The sequence below is a fragment of the Syngnathus typhle genome, linkage group LG14, assembly GCF_033458585.1.
Source record: "Syngnathus typhle isolate RoL2023-S1 ecotype Sweden linkage group LG14, RoL_Styp_1.0, whole genome shotgun sequence".
Taxonomy (NCBI): domain Eukaryota; kingdom Metazoa; phylum Chordata; class Actinopteri; order Syngnathiformes; family Syngnathidae; genus Syngnathus; species Syngnathus typhle.
The window spans coordinates 4,525,674-4,546,530 of NC_083751.1; the positions used below are offsets into that span (position 1 = coordinate 4,525,674).

At 44.6% G+C, this 20,857-nt stretch overlaps 2 protein-coding genes across 3 annotated transcripts; both read left to right on the forward strand.

Annotated features, from left to right (window-relative positions):
* The first annotated feature begins 21 nt into the window (after positions 1-21).
* On the forward strand, positions 22-4,314 carry serbp1a (SERPINE1 mRNA binding protein 1a). Of its 2 annotated transcripts, none has more exons than XM_061297371.1 (9): positions 22-404; positions 1,447-1,633; positions 1,711-1,851; positions 2,119-2,190; positions 2,373-2,447; positions 2,533-2,704; positions 2,897-2,941; positions 3,030-3,230; positions 3,369-4,314. In XM_061297371.1, the coding sequence occupies exons 1-9, from the start codon at positions 137-139 to the stop codon at positions 3,423-3,425; spliced, it is 1,218 nt and encodes a 405-aa protein (XP_061153355.1). In that variant the 5' UTR covers positions 22-136; the 3' UTR covers positions 3,426-4,314. The 2 variants fall into 2 exon arrangements, with proteins under 2 accessions (XP_061153355.1, XP_061153356.1); XM_061297372.1 differs by having other exon boundaries at positions 23-404; positions 2,536-2,704.
* Positions 4,315-4,976: 662 nt separating this feature from the next.
* tmem59l (transmembrane protein 59-like) lies at positions 4,977-9,150 on the forward strand. Its single transcript, XM_061298334.1, has 8 exons — positions 4,977-5,278; positions 5,907-6,012; positions 6,152-6,246; positions 6,309-6,461; positions 7,091-7,196; positions 7,275-7,401; positions 7,471-7,588; positions 7,701-9,150. Exons 1-8 carry the CDS (start codon positions 5,129-5,131, stop codon positions 7,866-7,868), a joined length of 1,023 nt encoding a protein of 340 aa, XP_061154318.1. The 5' UTR covers positions 4,977-5,128; the 3' UTR covers positions 7,869-9,150.
* The last annotated feature ends 11,707 nt before the right edge of the window (positions 9,151-20,857 follow it).

Sequence of the window (20,857 nt, forward strand, 5' to 3'; positions counted from 1 at the left end):
CCAACAAAGTCCCGTATGTCTATCGCGCCGGAAGAGAAGAAGTTCCTTTCCCCAGCCATCTTGTGGCTTCACCTAGCGAAGTGTTCGCACCAAGCCTCGTAGAATCGGAGGAAAATCCTGCTGAAGGGGCGCCATCATGCCCGGACAAATGCAAGAAGGTTTTGGCATCGCCGTAACCAATCGATACGACCAATTATTAGACGATGAATCGGACCCGTTTGAGTTGATGAAGCAGGCTCAGGCTCAGGCTGAGAAGAAGAAGAAGGAGCCTGCCGCTCCCGGTGCCGCCAAGTCTGCAGCCCAGGCGGCTAAACAGCCCAAAAAGGAGACCCAGAAAGACAGAAAAACCCCGTTGACCGACAAAAAGGCGGAGCCTCAAGCTCCCGTCCCGCTTAAGAAAGATGGTGAGCACGTTTTTTTCCGCTTTTTGTAGCATAAGGGGGGTGTCGCGGGGGGTGCTAAAAGCTAGCGTTGTATCAAGGTGCGTAAAGCTGCCGTGACGCTCCCTCCCTCCCGCGTGGTTGCTGGGGAATCAGCTTCCCTTCTCGATCTCGAATAACCGTGTTATAGATAATATATCCCGCGAAGAACCACTCGGGAAAAGCCCGCATTTTGTTCTGGCTCGAGGCCCTCATTGACGGTCCAGGCCCTGTGTTAGTATGACGATCAAAAGCATGTTTGTCGTCACATGTGATCAAAAATACACCTCGAGGAAAACAATGCAAAAATCGACTGTCATTTACGTCCATGATAAATAATTCAGCGTGCAACTTGTTAGCATTGTCAATAGTCGATAAACAGGTGCAAGCACATGCTTCTACCCCGCTGCACTTCCTTGCGTTCCCATTAGCATCATGCTAACTGCTGCAGGCAAATCAATCTATAAAAAAATACACTGATGTACTTGCATGCTCACGCTAGGCCAGAATCACTATGTGAGGGGGGTCAAGTGATCTAGTTGCTGGAGAGATGAGACAGGTGCACCCCTCCGTGTGCTGCATACAGCTGCTCTGTGTTTCTATTTCGGGATCCAGGGCAAGTGAAGCAATGTCTCCACCATGTGTTGGCCGACGGCGGCCATGTGCTGCCAAGCTTTCACGATAGTGGTGGTAGTGCCAAGGTGTTTAACGTGTGCACATCCAGTGTGGTTGGGCGCACGCTTTGCGATGTTTTTTGCTCAAGGGTTTACGCTTGATGCCGGTCGAGCAGCCAAAGGGGGCGGCGGGGACTCAGGCTTGGAGCTCTCGCGGGCCACATTCCAAACTATTCATCCACTGCTGCCTCAGCTAATGATTGACTGCTGTAATCTCCAGTGGGCAATTGCTCTCAATTGGCTTAACTCCCGCCAGGGAAATGACAATCAAGAACAAATTAAGACTTTTGGCGGTGTTTGGCAACCCGGGTTCCATTGTATTTGTTCATTCCTGCATTTAATGTCATCCCTAGGCCCAGGAATGAGGAGAATGGGCCGCAAGCCGGAGGGCGAAGGACCAAGACCCCAAGGCGGCCAGCAAGGAGAAGGACGACCTCCCGCAGACAGACGGCCAGCGGACTGGCGGCCACCTCGCCGCTTCACGAGGCCCGCCGGCGAGCCTGGCGAGAAGCCCGAGGGAGGCGAATTTTCCGTGGAGAAGTGAGTTTTCGTTCGATATCGCCCAACGCATCGAAATGGGTGGGCCGTTTGTGATTGTTGTTGTCGCCGCCCTCCAGGCCCGTCGGTGACAGGCCGATGAGGGGCCGCGGTGGCGGAAGGGGCTTCCGTGGAGGCAGAGGCCGCGGCATGGGTCGCAGCGATGGCTTTGACTCCAGAGGCAAACGGGAATTTGACAGACACAGTGGCAGCGACCGATCGTAAGTTACCCTGTCTTTACATACCATGACCAGATTAATTATTCACTAGTCAATATTGCCCCATAAGAACGGAGGAATTTTGTTTAAAAAAAAAATATAATAAACAGCGATACAGAATGGCTACTGCCAGCTGCTAACATAAACATACACCAGCACTTCACTAGACATTCTGCTCAAAAATACAAAGTTTGCAAAAATTTAATCTGATAAATTGCTCGGATGATTGGTGGAATATGTTTGTTGAATATATCCCCCCCCCCCTATCAGGGGTCCGAAAAATGAAGAGAAGCGAGGTGGAAGTGGACCTCACAACTGGGGCACAGTCAAGGACGAACTCAAGTAAGTCCGCCACAGAACAATGGTCTCATTGTGTTAGTTCAGCTCGACGTGAGGATGTAGATAACAAGATGGCACACCTCAACACAGGAAATGCGCTTCTTTAGTCATTCACTAATTATGATGCCCCTGTGATGGGGCGTTTGACGGGAAGTGTGTCTAATCCTGGGTTTCGTCCTCCACAGTGAACTCGACCAGTCAAACGTGACCGAGGAGAACCCCGAAGGCGAGGAGCACCCACCTGCCGACTCTGAGAACAAGTAAATCGATCTCGTCCTTGGCAACGCCGCGACCGCCTCGGCCGCCGCGATGGCCACTCACGGTGCGCCTCTTGTGTTTTTGTTGAAGGGAGAATGAGGTGGAGGAGGCAAAGGAGGAAGGCCCCAAAGAGATGACCCTGGACGAATGGAAGGCCATGCAGGACAAGGACCGCGCCAAAGTGGAGTTCAACATCCGCAAGGCCAACGAGGGCGCGGACTGGAAAAAAGGATTTGTGCTGCACAAGTCCAAGGCTGAAGTGAGTTTGAAAGCTGTTGAATGATTTCCAAACCTGTGTAAGCTCAAGAACAGGTTTTCAAATCTTCTTATGCATGTAAATGTACACAAATGAGATGCTTTTCAAACACTGTTGAGTTCAAAGCTGGATGTAGGGAAGCACTTTTTGGAGCGCCATTTTAAAACGCCTTCTAATTGTGGCTTCCTCTCGCAGGGTAAAAAGGATGAACTGATCGACTCGGAGATGTGCGAGTCCAAGGTGAGCTCCTCGCGTCTACGCCTCGCATTTCAACAGCGCGTTGAAATCTGCGTGTGACGTCACGTGCCGTCTCGTTTCGCCCTTTAAGACGGAGGAGGAGCCCCACTTCCGCAAGCCGGCCAACGACATCACGTCCCAGCTGGAAATCAACTTCGGAGACCTCGCGCGTACAGGCCGCGGGCGCGGCGGGCCACGCGGCGGGCGGGGTGGACGTGGGCGCGGCGGCCCACCCCCCGGCGAGCGCGCCGGCGACACCCCCAGGCCGTCACGTGGAGGAAGGATCGAAAAGGTGAAAATGTGAACTGAGGGGAAATTGGGGACAAACAATCAAATTCAAATCAACATTGGATGCAAATTAGGGTATCTCATATTAAGTTGCAATATTAAGATGGAAAAAAACTAACTGTCTCTCCATCCCCCTCTCCAGTCGACCGCTATGGTGCCCAACGTGGACGACCCCGAGGCCTTCCCGGCCTTGGCCTGAGAGCCTTTGAGGGCGGGGCCCACAGGAAGAATGAGCACCTCCGCTACGAGGCTTGCATGTTCCTGGATCCTTCAGCTAAGTGAAACGACGAGAGAAGACTGTCATGAACTGTGGCACTCAATGTGAGGACTGCGTTTTACCCAATAAAAACAAAACCGATGAAAAAAAGGAAAAGAAATTAACCAAAAAAAAAAACACAAAAAAGAAAATGGACTTCTTGCTACTCGGGAGCAGCTTATTGATGGAGGTTTTTGTACTTGCAAACAAAAGTAGCAGGGATGCTTTCATACAGTATTTTTTTCAGAGGTTATGCATTTGTCCATCGGTAAAATCTTTTGTAATTTCGAGAAATACATCGTTTATGGTTTGCGCCGCTGCCCGTCTGCCGGCCGCACTCATTGAGGTTTTTTAGTTTTTCTTCCGCCTCAGCACTGATATTTTTTTAATATTTTTTTATGCAGGAAGGTCCATCCTTAAAGGATGACCTGTAAAAAAAAATCCAAATTCTTTTTCACGAAGAGTATTATGATACAAATTGGACTTCTGATGACGGGGCTCCTTTTTGTATGACAACATAGGTCATTTTTTTAGAGAAATTATCATAAATCACGAGGCTTTTGTTTGTCCAGTAGGTTCATTTCAAGCCATCTCAACAACTGGGAAGCATCGGCTACTGTTAACACACTCCGTTTCAGTCGGTCTTGCACAGGCCGGCGGCCGCTGTGGTTTTTATTGGGCACGGACGGCACCCACCACCACTCGCATAACTGCTCTGAAAGAAATAACAGTCGTCGTTCATTGTGTGGAACAACTGACGTGCTTCTGCTAATGTGTGAATTCCTGCCCTGCTATTGGAGACCTCTGTCGGTAAATAAAGGTGGTCGGTAAATTGTTTGCACTGTCGTTTTTGTACCCCATTAAAACCCACAAAGCTTAAATATATAGTATGGGTTTGTTTTTAGACCGATTTTCCCCATCAAATTATTTTTTCCATTTGAGGAATGAAACATTCCAAGACTCTGTTGAACGGAGTCCAAAGTGCATTACAAAGTACATGAATCTCATGCCATGAATGGAAGTCCAGGCATGTTCTTCATTTGCGTCATGTTCCCGCCCGCGTGGACAGAAGGAGCTGGGACATCTGCTGTGTGATACGCCAGCTTGACTCCATGCGCTGAGGGGGCCCGGGCTGTGGCCCACCACCGTGCTGTGCCACACCACCGTGCTGTGCCACCTACACCTTTTGAAAATTCAGGCTCTTGGCTCAATCTAAATGCCGGTTTTTAGAATGTAGGGGTAAGCAGACATAAGTTGATAAAGGACAACACCTAATTTTCATTTTAAAGGGATAGTTCAAATAAATGTTCTTTATGATAATGTGGCCCCACGAGGTTACACAAAGAATTTTTTCCCTTGCTATGTTCTGATATAATAAATAAATCTAAAAAGGTCATCTTTTACTTTTAGTGCAACAATCTATTTCTTGAAGCCACATTGTGCAGTGCAGTTTGCAGGGGGGGGGGGGGGGGGTGTCAATATGTGCACGGTAATGATGCGTGACGTCACGAGCATCCAGCATTCGGCAGCAGCAGCAGCAGAAAAAGCAGGATCGAGCATCTTCCTCCTCTCTCCCTTGAGCCGCCACCACCATCGCCGCCCGTGTCCTTCTCGCCTGCGACATCTACAAGGCTCCGGCTACCAACATGCGCTCCTCGTCGGCCTTGCTTGCGGTGTTCCTGGCTGGGTTCGCCGCCGCCGCGTCCTCTCTGGAGATATTTGACAACCAGCTGGGCGACATCAGTTACTGCAAGAAACAATGCCAGCTTGCCATCAAAAACAAAGGGCCCACGAAAGTAAGATACCATTCAAATGCGTGCTGCATGACTGATTGCGCAGCAAAACAGATGCAATGGCCGGCGTGTGTGTGAATTTTAATAATTTTTATTTGGACCCCCCCCCCCCCCCTCTCCCTGAACCGTAGCGTCATTCTGTCCAAGCCGAAAATCAGTTGAGCATTGCGGGTGAAAGCGTGTCGTTAGTCGCGCGAGCACAAAAGATTTTACAGCAAGGATTCCCCCCCCCCCCCCCCCGTCTTCTATCAACCCTCAGGTGTGGCTCCACATCTTGCTGCGGGGCAAAAGCTCCGAAAGGCCCGAGCGAGCCAAACCACCGAGATGGTTGCAGAATATTAATAATTCAATCATTACATGCGTTAAAAACCGCAATGTTGTTTAGTGCTGTCGGTAAACGCGGAAATGGTGAAGAGATGATGACAAGGCTATTATGATAGCTGCATATGTATTGACGCGGTTTGTCCACAAGAGGGTGCTGTTTCTTATCAGATTCAGGATTACATAGTCAGGATGACATGTTGGCATTTTTTTTAAATATAAAAAACATTGAGCGTGTTAGCATTTGTGTTTTCTAAATCACACTAATGTACATGATTTGTTTGACAACTAACGTAAGGCTTTCTTCTAGGACTCCATGATGAACGCCTGCCATCGCGGCTGTCGTCTCTACTCCATCTGCCAGTTTGTCAATGGCAACGCTGGCTTTAACGCCAGCAAGGACGAGTGTCAAGGAGGTGAGCGGCTCCATATGTGGTTCTCGGTTTGACCCGAATGACTTGTCAGTGGGGAGGTTGCCCTTTCCTGGCTCCATCATAGATGCCATTATTTAGTGTACCTAATAAAGTGTCCCTCTATTCCCATCTGCGTTCACAGCATGCCAGGAGGCTTATGTCAAACTTGTGGAGCAGGATGCATGCAGCACCGGCTGCGCTAGTCAACCCTCCGAACCCGAAATCAAGAGGAGGAAGGTGAGAGAGAGAGAATCTTCCTACATAAACGCGTACAAGATGACATTAAATTCTGTCCACAGCTCAAGGCCATGACCCTGCGCCCCAAGCCGCCTTCCGTCATGGAGGCCGTGTCCAGTTGGTGCAACGACATTGTCAGTTCCGCCCAGAGCTTCATCTCCTCCACTTGGACCTTCTACCTGCAGGCCGACGATGGCAAGGTTGTCGTTTTTCAGGTAACTTTTGCTTTTACGTTTGTGAACCTTTGCTACATTTGTCGAATAGTTTAGTTCAGATTGGTTCAACTGATTTCTGAGCCGGGATGAGAGAGCAAGGTCACGCGTAAAGTTTTCTCCAACAAAATCACACAGCTCGTTCAAGTTATTTTAAGACACACCACTTCCTCTCGGCATTGTGAATATCCCCGCTTAGAAAACCTCATGCGCCGTGAAGTACCTCATTTTTCTATCAGCGGATCTAAATCTGGAACGACAATAAACATTTGCTGTAATTAAGTCAGCGACTCCAAAGTTGAGTGTTATGCATTGGAAGAGCTGCAGAGAAACAACGTAAAGCCACGAAAATAAAACGAGATCCGTCGCGCCTGCTGACCTCAGCGTCCAAACCGCCCGCCTAATTAAAGGACTGCGAGGAAATCGACGGTGTTTATCCACGCTTGATGATATGTTGAAGCGCAGGGTGCAGTCGGACAACCTCGACATTACCTCATATAGAGACGCAGACGCCGCAAATGTTTTGTTGTTTGTATTCGTTTGCTTTTTGTGATGCTGGCACGCTGATCTTGCACGAGTTCATCTGCTTGGAGATATTAAATATGCATGTTAATGAGCGTCATCTTCCTCAGAGCCAACCGGAGATGGAGTATTCTCTTCCAGAGCTGCAGGCTCCTCGCTCCAGCGTGGCCGACAGTCCCTGGCCTCAGGCGCACTCGCACACGCAGAAGCCTCACGGTGAGCGCGGACAAACAACCTTTTGTCTGGGAGGAATAAAATTAGTTTTTGGGAAAGACTGCTTTTTTTTTTTGGCAGGCGTGAGGGGGCGTGGCGAGAAACTGGGATCCAAAGTCGGAAGCAGAGGTAAACATCAGGTGCAGCACGCAGACGAGAGCGCCGCCGCCGCCGCCGCTGAGCACGACTTCCTGGGCTGCATGTCCAGGTGAGCCCGGATAAAAACGAAACAACCGAGATGAAGCGTCTTCCTAACTATGAAACATTCCTTTTTAAGGCGCTCGGGTCTGCCCCGATGGATTTTGGCGGCGTGCCTCTTCCTGTCCATCATGGTCATGCTGTGGCTCAGCTGCGCCAGCCTGGTTACCGCACCCGACCAGCACATCAAAACGCAGGTACGACCGAGTTAGCCCTATTAGCGTTACAAATTGGATTTTTCAAATTGAAATAAATTGAAAAGTGAGTCACGCGATACGACGGAGTCGTCCAATCGGTGTTTGTTCGCAGTTGAGTATCAACAGCAACAAAGAGTTCCTGGACGCCACCCAAGTGAAAGTGAATCCGTACCACCTGAGCCCGCTGCCGGCCGTATGCATCAAGCGGGCGCCGGCCGAGGACTGCCTGGAGGCGGGGCCTCTGCCGGTCAAGGTGGACCTCGATAAGACGCGCGTCTAGAAGGCTTTGGGGATTCCCTTGACTCAGTCACTGGATTTTTTTTTTTTTTTAAGAGCACAGCACCCTCCGAGTCATTTTACGCCTTTCTTATTATTCCCCTAACTGGATATCGTTTAATGGACGGCCTGTCTGAGGGCGTCCATTTTGTTTTGAGATTCATTTTCCATTCACATTTGTGAGCGTAGAAGTGGCCAGAAATGATCGCATTAGTCTGAATGATTGAAGTGCCACGCAAAGTTATTGAGCTGCCTGTAATGTACATTGTAACCGAGACATAGAGGATTATTTAACGAGGTGAATTAAAGCCACACTGAAAAAAATACATATACTATGAGAGAAAATCAGTTTTTTTTTTTCCTTTACATTTTTCACAACCTTTTTCCAAAAGATGCCTTTTCTTTTTGACGAGGATATAACTTTAATTTTTAAAGCGTAGGTTATTTTGAGACAGTTGTTTTTGTTTAGAAAGTCAAGTGCTTGTCCTAATTTTTTTTTTAAAACCATTATTATTAATATGAATATTAACAATTCTACTACTCTCATGTCATTATTTTCTGGAAAAAATACGATTAAAATGTGACTATTTTAATATTGCATGTTTTACGTCACATACATTTTCACAATCTATAAGGGATTTCACAATCATGTATGTCTAAGAAAATTAATTGAATATGTCAGTAAGACCCTTTGTCTTGAAAATTTTAAAAATTCAATCTCATAACTTTCATGAACTTTCTTTCTCGTAGTCTTTGTTTTTGTGTCAGTGTGGCCGTAGTGGTCCTTGGGCAATTCTTGTATAATTCTGATATGTTATCGCCCTGCTTTCACATAAGGAGCTATTTAAGTACATGTAGACATTTACTGAACTCAAAAGAGACTTCTCATTTGTCACGGAGCCGAGTGGCCCAATGCTCGAAACTTTTCGTTTGTGCTTTTTGCCTGTCCTGTAGCACTCTTGGATTCCTCCAAACAAAACGTGCATGCCGAGTCAAGCTTCCATAGTCGAATCCTAATCGCTCCCCAAAGGCTTGTTGTAGATTTGTGACCTTTTTTTTGTGCTCCTATATGCTGTAAATATTATTACAACAATAATCATGATAATATAGACAAGGAATGCCGATAAGGACTTGAACAAGAACAATAAGAGCCATTCAATCAATATGTGAACATATATCACCACATTTTGATGTGGATTTACAACTATTGTATTGTTTCCTTTTTACTGCTCTCTTCATTTTCAATTAAACAATTGCATCAAGGAATAAAGTGTTTTCATCAACAATAGTTGCGTGTGTCTTACTGATTAAAAAAAAAGGGGTAAGGAAAAGTTTAAGGATAATTTAAAGGTTGTAAATGACTAATTTGGTTTTATTTAATATCATGTGTCTGATAGCAACGCACAGTGAAATCTGAATTCTGATTGGACACAACAATGATTATTATGTCCAATCAGATTTCGAGTCCACGATGTGTTGCTGTGCGCAATCATTTGGCGGGTGGTTAGCAAGCTGCTGGAGAAGCACCGGTGGCTAAAGCCAAACCGTGCCATGGGTTTTACTTTCTAAACCTGAATTTCTCCGTCTCTGGTCATAAGTAGGTCGTATTTACCAGGGAAGGAGGAAAACAGACGAATTGGTATGAGACTCGTTTGAAAAGACAACTTCAACGTCGTCCATTTTCATTTCATGGACGAAGAACGAATCGCGACTTTTGTGCTAATGTGCTAGCATTACGACAACGATGAAGACTCGGAGGGTAAGTGCCACAATAACATTATTTTTGTTTAAACGTGTGGTGTGGGAGAATATATTTTGGTTTTTATATTTATATTGAAGCCAATCGTAATATCACGAGAATATTCACCCCCCCCCCCCCCTTTTTCAGAAAACATTTTCTTTTTAAAGTTTTTTTTCAGAAAGTTTTAAAAACAATATACAGTTGTATTTTCTTTCTTAAAAGATTATCTTGCACAAGTGAAAAATATTGAATAAATAAAAAATGTATGGATGTATGGATGGAAAATAAAATATAAAATAGAATTCTTGACAACCGTTTAGTTGCATTACTCTTTCTGTCCACTTGGTGTCAGCAGAGACAGAACATTCTCCTCTCCTAAGGTCAGTGTCAATGCGTCCAGTGCTTTCCCAACCTTTCCTGAGCCAAGGCAAATATTTCACGCCGAATAAACATGTTACAAAAAATATAGGAAGATATCTAACGGTTGCCAACATAGTCATGTTAATTGTACATTGCACAATCTAGTGAAAAACTACTTAGTTGTTCTTCAGTCACTATAGGACTGCTGTTAGAATTAGTAACTTTGTTTGGGGAGGGAGGGACCCTATTCAAATTTGCTACACTTGGTGAAAACACCCCCAAGAAGACAAATAGAGGATACTTGTGTTTGATGCTGTTTGTGTTATGTTTCATCCTTCATTATTAAGGATAAGAGAAGGTACTGTGATTGGCTGGCAACCAGTTCAGGGTGTCCCCCGCCTACTGCTCGATGACGGCTGGGATAGGCTCCAGCACGCCCGCCACCCCCGTGGGGACAAAGCGGTACAGAAAATGGATGGATGAAGAAGAAGAAGGTAAGATATGTGCTTATGTGACATTTTCTGTGCACTCTGAACATGTCAATGAATACTTTAACCCCACTAAGCACTTCAGATAATGGATTTAAAATCTATTTAGTTACTTAAAATTAGTTGCGTTAAAAATTGCATGTAAACCGAGTACAATCTACTTAAACCACAGTTTCTAAACCATTATTTTTACACGGGTAATTTCATCAGTTACTTCCACTCTCAGCGTGGTGCCCCCCATCACCCACAGGGGGCGCTATGCCCCCAGGTTTGACTTCATTATCATTATTTATTATCACGCTTATTATTATTCCATTGTGATTGCTTACGCCTGCAAGTGTGTTGCTCTTATCTGGACTCGTCTGCAACCCGCGCTGAAAGTCACCAGGAATTTAAACCACTATTCTTTTATTATTGTTATATTATATTATATTATATTGTATTATATTATATTGTATTGTATTGTATTGTATTGTATTGTATTGTATTGTATTGTATTGTATTGTATTGTATTGTATTGTATTGTATTCATGAGCGCAATCACATTAGTTAATTCCCTATGTTTACTAGGTTGTACCTAGTTACTGTTTATGTTGGCTTTATGAGAGGTCCAAATTTTAGGGACAGTTCACGGCAAGATAATACTCTTAAAATAAAACACAACCAGAGCAGGCTCCCTTGAAGTATTTTCACCCTAGATATGTGCACTTGTATTTCATGCTTTGGTGACCCTGTGTGTATTTAAGCCACGCTGGTCGAAGCAGATGCCCACCCTCCGAGTTGCATGTTGATATTTCCCATTGAAATCTGGCGCTTAATGAATGAAAAGTGACATGTTTAATGATGACTGTCCCTTTAAATGCATTGACATGACTTCAAGTCATTATTATGCTAATGCACGTGGCAAATATTGAGTGTACATATTGTTTTTTCAACCCCTGGTTTGCAGAGTCACGCCGGCCGTGCGTGACAAGTGTCCAATTGATCACGTTACGTTTATGGGGCGTGGGACAATTCATATCTTCCAAACGGAGGGAGCGTCGACACGCGTGGAACTTTAACTGTCACAAATCCCCACCCCACCCAAAAAAGAAATCATCCACAACACCCCCAAAAGAGCCAATCGGCTTTGCGGCGTCGTCTCCCCCACTCTGTGAGTCCTTCTACGCGCGTGGACAGACGTGTATACACGCACACACACAGCCCGGATGCGAGCCGGACTATTAAACTCGGTGCCGGCCAAAAACGCCACTCGCTCCGGCGTGTGTGGCCGGTTTCAAGTTGCCCTCTCTGTGAATTGATTCTACTATGAGGTCGCACCAAGGTGGTCCACGGGAGGCAGGGGCGAACGTTCGGGAATGTCTAGCAGAACCCGCTCTTTAAATACAACAAATGAAACAAATATACACCTAAGTGTTGCTTGTTCACCTACTATGTTATTTAAATCCATTGCATTAGCTGCAAATGTATTAAGATGAGGACGAGCGGCGGTGGTCGTTCGGGGCTCCCCCTTTGCTTTTCAGTGGTACGATCCACAATTTATTCCAGGGAAAGACTGACAGTTTTTTGGGTCATGAAGCAGCTGTTCAAGTCAGTGGCCGGTCCCCCCTCCGCTGGAATAAGAAATTAGTCCATTTTCAAGTAAATAACTACAGCTTCTGGGCCGATAAGGAGGAATTACCCAATGGTGTGTGGAGCAAAACAGTTAAATCCAATAAATGTGAGCTTCCTGCTCCCGCGCACCTCCCCTCCGTCATGTTATTATCAAAACAACATGAGGGAGTCTATGTCATGAGCAATTTACTGCTCCTATTTTCATGCGATTGCGGTAAAATATGAAATTTGATCATATTTTGGATGGAAATGCACATATGCAAAGGCATCCACGTTAAACGGGGATTCCTCATTTTCAATGCATTTAAAATGTAGATAAGGTTCAAGTCAGTTAACCGATAGGCAAGTCATCTGAGTTTTGAAATAAAAAAGTGGGTAGTAACGTTTTGCATTGACTTAAATAACATGGATACATTTTGCTGGTTAGAGTTTGAATGCAACATTCCAACTATTAAGTTGTTGAGCTTCAACACTCCTTTCCCTCCATTATTGAATAATTACTCGTTTTCTGTCAAAATTAAAACACCTCTTTATGGAGTTGGAGTGGAATTTGAATCACAAAGGCATTTAGAGTCGATATCAATTAAAGTAACAATAAGTAATATTTGTTTTCAGCTCACAATTTCATCACAATTTTGACTGTACAGTGGCTTGTATTGAGAGAAAAGAATTTCAAACTAATTTAAAACCAGGTTCATAGCGAACTGAGCAGCTTTGTACGTTCGCTGTGGCGACGTCGCTCATAATTAACCATTAAATCATATCTCAACGCTGTAACGGTCGCTGTAAACAAATGACATCTTGATTCCTGTTGAACGTGTTCCAGAACTCACGAATGCTCGGAGGCCTCCGCTCAAGTGCACGCCATGCATTGTGCCAACACGTAATTAAGCTCCTGCGTAGCCGTATCCGATTAACATCGTGTATGCTGAGCTAATAGTTGTTTCCATGTCTTTTTTTTTTTTTCCTTTTTTGCTGCTGCCGGCAGATGAGCAACATCCTTCTCCATTTTTAGATGCCTGAACTGGCTCGTAAAGTTTATTGTGCGATGAAATATGTTGACACCTTGATTAAAAACACGGCCCGCGGTTCCTTGTGGATATTATACTTTTGTACAATGAATGTCAGCGGAACTATAAATAAATGGATATGACTTAGAATGGTAACATTGTACAAACTTGCAATTATGGCATTTGCGCCGTCGCATTTATTACACAAGCGGCTTAATGAAAATTGGATGCGCATATACGGCGCAGTAGAATTCAGAGGGCGGACCACTTTATTAGGTACACCGACACAATCGTAGTCTTGGCACACTAAGCCACAGGTTTAAGAGTCCTGTAATATTTGGTGCAATATTTGATTCAAACGGTTTACTGCCATTCCTAGTTGGATTTTACGTGGCAACTAAAAGTAAAAGGAGAATTATGTGTTGAGTTTAAAAAAATAAATAAATGTAACGCGGAGGCATGTCAGACCCGATGTCGCTAATTCCATTGACGGGAACAAGGAGGGATGCGCCGCTGTGGGAGTGGTCACATGGTCTTGACACAAGTCTTGACATGGCGCCCAGTGGAACGTTTTAAAAAAAAAAAAAAAAATTACAATAAAATCATCCAATGAAACAGTGGGTTTGATGCTCGGTCTTCACATATTTATGAATGAATATCCAGTCCAGGTTTTGGTGGAGCTCACAATGACATTCCAATTATTAACGGTTCAACTCTGCCTAAGGAGTGTTAAATGTCATCGTAGTGCCTCATTGTTGTGAGAGCATATGTTGCTGATTGCGAAAATTGCGACACAGATGTAGCCTGTGTCTTTGTTTGGCTTCTGTGTGATCTGTTTGAAGGCGCTCGCAGAGTTGGCTGTAAATAATGAGATTTAGCTCAATTAGACTCCTCTTGAGGTGGCCAAGAAGAGTGGCGGCAGTAATCCACGGCGCTACCGCTCGGCCTGTTGGCGGATTATGTCCTCGGGTCACAGTTTATCCTTTACGTAAACTATCCGCAGCGCTCGGCCCAGAGCGGAGCGCGGCCGACACCTCCCGGCTCGATAACATCTGATCCCTCAGCTACTTGACGAAAACCAGGACACTGCGACTTCCTCCGGAGTCGCGGGTGTCCACTCCATCCATCTTTTGCCGGTTGCTGGGGATATTCATCAGAGGAAGGGCAGCTCTATCTATGTAACATGCTGAGAAATGGCGATGTTGCCGTCTGATACACTGGGTGGGCTGCCGACCATATGTGTGTAGTACCACTGTGTGTTTTCCCAAATTGTTACCATCCTTCCAGTGGACACGATGACATAATTAGTAGCCGGTTCAGTTGCATTGTTGTTCAAATCGATGATTCCGGTTACGGTCTTAGTTCTGTTATTGTTAGCGATGTTCAATAGCATTTTTATATATAAATAAAAAGTAAATATATCAATTTCCAGATGCAAAACCACAAGTTGAGTGTATATGGCCTTTACGTTATTGGTTTGACCCCCCCGAGGCCATCATTGTGTCAATGATTCGGGACACAATCGCATTTTAGTCATGCGGGCTCCAACAGTCTGAATTATCACTCGACACGCTCATCCTCCTTAAGTGCACCTCAGCGAATATGCTTTGCCGAAGCGGAATGGAATGCCTCCGCTTGAGGTGTGGCCCGTCCGTAGGCCCGCCGCTCTCCTCCCGGGCTTCCATTTTAACGGCGTGTCGGCGAGGCTCGCTGGGATCCGGTTTCAGTCCCCTTTCGGTGGAGCCCGGGCCCCGCCGCTGACAGCAGCTTTTATTTGATGTGGACGTCCCGTGTTGGGTTTCAGCGCGCCGCCTTCAACATATGATCTCCATTATGAGCGCAGGAGGAGGAACGCGTGTTTGCCGGATGAATGGAGGGGAGGAGAAAGGAGAGATGGAGTGAGGCCAACAGATGGGGAACGGTGGGGAAGTGTGTCGGAGGTGGGCAGACTGGCTCAAGTGGACATTGAGAAAAGATTGGGCTGGGACGCTGAATTAAATACATTGTAACCATTAGTCACCAGGCTAACTTGTGCGGCTCCGATAAGACCGAGGCGGTAGATGGCAATAAATGGCCTCTTGCAGGGTTGAACTGTAGCACGCATTAGCTGTCTACTCAGGAAAAAGTAATTGAGATCATTTGCTCGTCGGATGGCTCGCCCATGTCTGTAGTTTTCGCTCGAGTTTTGTGTTCCTTGAGGTTAACAAGTCTGATGTCCAGACATTTGCTTTTGTAATGTTTATCAAGGAAATTATGATGACATCCACCACGTCTATCAGCACCTTGATCAAATTCACCCAAATTACGTTACACCCCCTGCGCCACAACTTAGATCTGGTTTCAACTAGTCTAAAGTTTAATCTACTTTGTCACCAAATCGTTCCGTGCGTCAGGGGCGCGTAAAAGAAAACCCTCAACATGGTAAAAATGAAAAGCTTAGTTTACTCTCGACAGAGTAAGAAAACAATTGTTACAAATAAGTCACAAATTTTCTTAATTTAATGAATTCAACTTGCGGTACGATATTAATTTCAAGCCGTCTAATTAAAGCAAACGCCTGCTTGATTAGAGGATAGAATATGAATATGAAGTTCGAATGCGGGCTGATATGAGAATTATGAGTGATGACAGGGGGGCGCCAGATGACCTCGTTTGGAGTTGCGGCGCTGACGGGCTTCACGCGAAACAAAACAGGAGAGATAAAACCCGCCGTGTACAAAATGTCACGCTAATAAGAAAAACCAGGACAGGACCAACAATAAGAGCAGGAGAAATTAAATTAGTCGATATAAACTGCATAAGATGAGTGAGATTTGGGTGTTAATAATGGAACTCGGACAAAAGAAGGAAATAGATATCATACAAAATAGTCCCTGTTGTACAAAATGGTGCGGGAGATCGCAAATATTTGGTGTGAGGCTCTCAAAGCAGCTCAATTTCTGTCTGCAATAAACGTGCAAATGGCTACAGGCTGCAGAAAATAATAAATAAATAGAACACAGGACTTTAGAAGAAAAAAATCGACGGCTTAGTTGCGACTGCTTAACATGCTAACGGTTCGTATGCTAGTTGCTACGCTAGCAATCGCAGCCTGTTGGAGACCACACAGTCGACGAGACACATACTGCACACGGGCTCGTGTTTTCAGGTGGCTATAAAGAGATACAACATGTCAGGAAGGAATGATTTATCCCGACGTGTGTACGCTGCAGAAAAGCTTTTACCGACCGTTTTACATGAAAGAATTCTGCCAGCGACATGATGAATATGGCGGCCCAGCTTTTGCTCTGTTGCGTTTCCTTCTGTCTTGTCGGCATTTGCCGCTTATACAACGTGGCGGACGTCCAAACTTGGGAAGCTAAAAAAAAAAAAAGTTCTGCGCAAGGTGAAGGGTTGCGATTTTGATACTGCACGTCGAGATGATGGCTACCTCATGACGCTAATGCCAGCATGCTAATTGCTATTATGCTAATTTAACACTATTTTGTAAGAATTGTCTTGCATACAATCTACACTGTGCTTTACAGAGCTGAAAAGCAGACGCCGCATCTATGTTTCTGATCATATCTTCAAGCGAGCAAGAGTGAGAGAGAATCGTCTTGGTAGAATAAATGCTGCAACATGGAGCTTCTGTCATCTGAGCCTGTATATACAGTCGTGTGGCAGAAAGATGTATAGCCTCACTCCGTGTGTGTGTGTGTACGTGTGCGGGTCATTGTGAGAAGAGCTGGCATCAGCGAGCGCTCTCCTGCAGTCATCAGTAACAATGGAGGCCTACCTCCCTCTACCTCCCTCCCTCCCTCTGTCTGTCTGTCTGTGCTTTGTTCACATACCGTCTCAGCCCAGCGCCTAGGAATGTGTGTGCGGGTGGGTGTATGTGTGCAAGAAAGAAGGGGCGGCGGACGATGAAGAGGCCCCGCAAAGGAGGAGCCAGACAATCTGAAGGTAGTTAGTTGGCCTTTTCCCTGCAGGGAAGTGCACATGAACCTCCAAGTATATTTTATGATCAAAACACAAAAATGGCCCTTTTTATGGCTTTGTTCCAGTCATCTACCGACGCCATGTGAGCTATATAAACAGGGCCGTAGATGTTATCTCACAAGTGTGGGGGTGGGTGGGTGGGGTGCCAAATTGTTCAGGCGTAAGACAAGTTTTATGAGAAAATGATCGCCCTCTCATATTCAACTGCTCCTTTGATAGCAGCTAAGTAAGCAAACTGTCAAATTCAGGTTGAGGTAAACCACAATGTCGGCGAAGCAGATGATTGACTTTCTAATGGTAATACTGATACCAAAAATTGAAGAAAACATCGTTCTTGAAATCCTCTGCTTTCATACTCTCAAACACTGTTCGACAACCTTCGTCTTCCTAGAAAGCGAACAAATACAACAAAAAATATCTTCACCCTTTAACAATCACGCACATAAACAGTATCGAGTTCATTCATGAATTTGCAGCTTTTAATGGCGACACAGCCTGGCAGATGTAATGACAATGTGTTAAGAGTCTGCGAAGACACATGCGCCGTGAACATCGGGAGCCCTCTCCGCAATATGCCCACGGCTATGAGAGCAGACGTAAGATCATTTGCGAGAAACTCTTTGACACCACTGCCACCAGCCTGGATAAGGTCTTCAAGGTGTCCACCAGGTGCAATATTTTTGAGAGAAATTTATTTAAAAAAAAAAAAATTCTATTTTAGATACTCCTGTGGCTTAATGCTAACATGCTACAGTTATGCTAATGTATAACAAGTCAGCGATTTTAGTCCTGTATAACAAGTTTGGGATTTGAGGAGAACTAGGTAATTGGGTGTCTAATGATCAGACTGGATGCGATGCTAACGAGCTAAGAGCGGGTACGCTAAGAGCGAGTTAGCAGCTTTCGTTAAAAACGGATGCGAAGGATAATTCAGCATTCTCAGATATTGAATTGAAAACCTGATACTAAATGCTAACTTGCCAACAATGTACAGTATTTATATATATGACTTTAAGTCACTCTTTGGTTAGCCCACTCATGGCTAGGGAGAAAATGTCAGCACAATGCGCGGCTGTGTGTCTGCGGGTCGATCCGCAGCCGCCACCCTTCTAATTCCAGCCTGCATCTCGCCTCTCCAAAACAGCGCCATAAACACGCCGCATTAGGTCACAGTTGGTTTCGTAACCACTCTGTGACCTCTTTACTCGCTCTCTCGCTTTTTCCCCTCCATCCTCCTATCTTCTCCCTTTTCTCTTCCACACACAGCAATCTGTCTGCTTGGTGGCTCCGCTCTCTTTTCCAATCTCGCCCATCTCGCCGTCACCCTTTTTTTTTTTTATGTGCTCCATCTTCACACTTGGCTTTATAAGGTCCCTGCTGTACCTTTAAATTTCACAACTTTAGGCTTCCAGTATTTCTCTTCTTCTTTTCTCCCTCCTACTATGAATTTATTGTTAACTCTGTTAGTCACCGACTCTCTGCCTAGTGAAAATGTTGTTAAATTTTTTTTATCATTACTTGAAATTAATTAACATTTTGATAATTTATTAAGTCACCTAAAATTGTGAGGACTACTATTCTAACCGTAAAATAAATTCTACTCGTATTGCATTCTGTGTTTTCTATGGAATTTCTACACTTTGAGGTTTTCCTCACACTAATAGTCGATATTTTCCACTACAGTTATTTTCCTGTTTCGTTCTTCACTTTCAACATAATCCTGCAACCACAACAACAACAACAACCGGCAATGAAATCTAAATCTACAAAACGTAAATAAAAAATTAAACCACAACTGACCAAAGGATATAAACCGCCGCGGTAACATATTTATGGTTAAGCTTAGATAAAGCGGGTCAAGTAATCTCAATCTGGACCAAAGGGCATCATGCAAATCATCAGAAAATAAAATGAATATTCTCATAAAAAAAGCTTCTGTGATGGCTGTAATCTGTTTTTCAGTGTGCACGCATGCAACGCTTGCATAATGATTAATGTCTATGAAAAGCATATTGCATCATACTTCTTGTTGTACCGTATTGTGTTGCTCGCTAATTTGCTGAAAATCCCTGCTGAGATTTTTGGAGGGGCCGTCCGATTGTACTTTTTGTTGTGTTTTTGTTTGTTTGTTATTATCTGCCATATAATTAATTGATAACAATCTTCCAGAGGTGAAATCAACTCGGCACTCTTACGCTCTAATGTTTGGTAATGTGTTGTGGTAATTTAATTAGTCGAGAAGGAACGTGATGAATCAAATCAATTAGATTTCACTATGAAACATAAATCATATTTTCCCAGGCTTCATGATCAGCCTTGAGGTGTGTGCGTGTGTTTATTTGTACATATGATGTCAAGAATGAATGGTCAAAAAAAGTCGCCATTTTTTTCCAGGCGATCTCATAAATACATGTCGAAACAAAAGTACAGGACAAACCGTAATATACAAACAGTGGATGTAAAAATATTTTTGTGATAGTGAAAATGAAATCCAGATAAATCATTTCAAAACTTATATGGAGGAGTTGTTGTGATTTTAGAAACATCATGGGGACAGCTTGCTCAGTGGGGACTACAAATCTGGTAAGCCTAATTGATATATGTGTGTGTTTCTTTCTGGCATTCTTAACTTTATGGGGACCTCTTGCTGTTTGGGGATTATAAATCAGACATAAAACAAATGGGGTAGAAGTTTTTGTGGGGACCAGAAGAAAAAAAAAACAAAAAATGAATGCAGACTCTACAATAGCTACTAACTACTATACATGTGAGATTTTTAGCATTAGCACTTTTTCTTTTTACACCTTGGCGTGTGTATGTTCTGGGATACATCACTTTATGGGGATAAAAGTCTCTAGAAGGTATTCTGATTATATACATGTGCATGTCTTTAGCATTGGCACAGTTGCCACGTTTTCCCGCGCGTGTCTGTGTGTCGAGCCAGCGCAGCGTGCACACGAAAACAGAATGAGAGGGATAAGCGTTCACAGGCGGCAATTATGTGTAATTTTCCCAATTAAAGCTGGCCAAAACAAAGAGGGTAAATTTTACACTCTGGGATGTTTCTAGTGAGTGAGAGAAACACGGAGATGAGTACGTATTTCCGCACAATTTTAGAAAAAGTCGCAATTGTCGCGCGGTTGAGTTTGGTTTTCTCCTCATTCCTCAAGCCAACCCGGTTAATATGGCAAAGCCATGTCGCCTGGTGTTGCTACATTATTACTCACACATTTTAATACCACAGAAGTCACAAACACACAATTGCTGAGAGTTACTTGAGAGAGTAAGAAATGAAACCTTGAGTAGCGCGCCACATGCTGCTTCACCAAGTCATTTTTTTTTGTGATAACTCATGTTGATCTAGAGAAAGAACTGTTGAACCTGACAGCGCCATTTTATTCTGCTCGTCTTTATTTGGTGCGATTCTTCTTATTGTCGCCATCAAGTTGCCATTAAACGTCGTCCCCGCCGCTTTAGCCCTGGGCGTCGTAATCCCATCAAAAGGAAACAGTATAACAACCTCGGACTAATCCTTCATTAGGCCGACTCCTCCCCCGCCATCTCTTGCACACCCCCAGCCGCCAAAGTGCTAGTAATTAGCTTAGCGCTAACGAGTCGCCGGAGGTAGCGACGGTCCGTGTTGGAGTTCAAAACCCGCCCGACGGAGAATCTGTTGCTAAATGTTTGCCGTTACGCAGGTTGTAACCTGGTTGACACTCTTAACTACAATGAAAATGTGATTTTTTCTTTTTTTTTAATGAATTGCAAATGGGTGATCATCCTTGTCATGCTGCTCGCT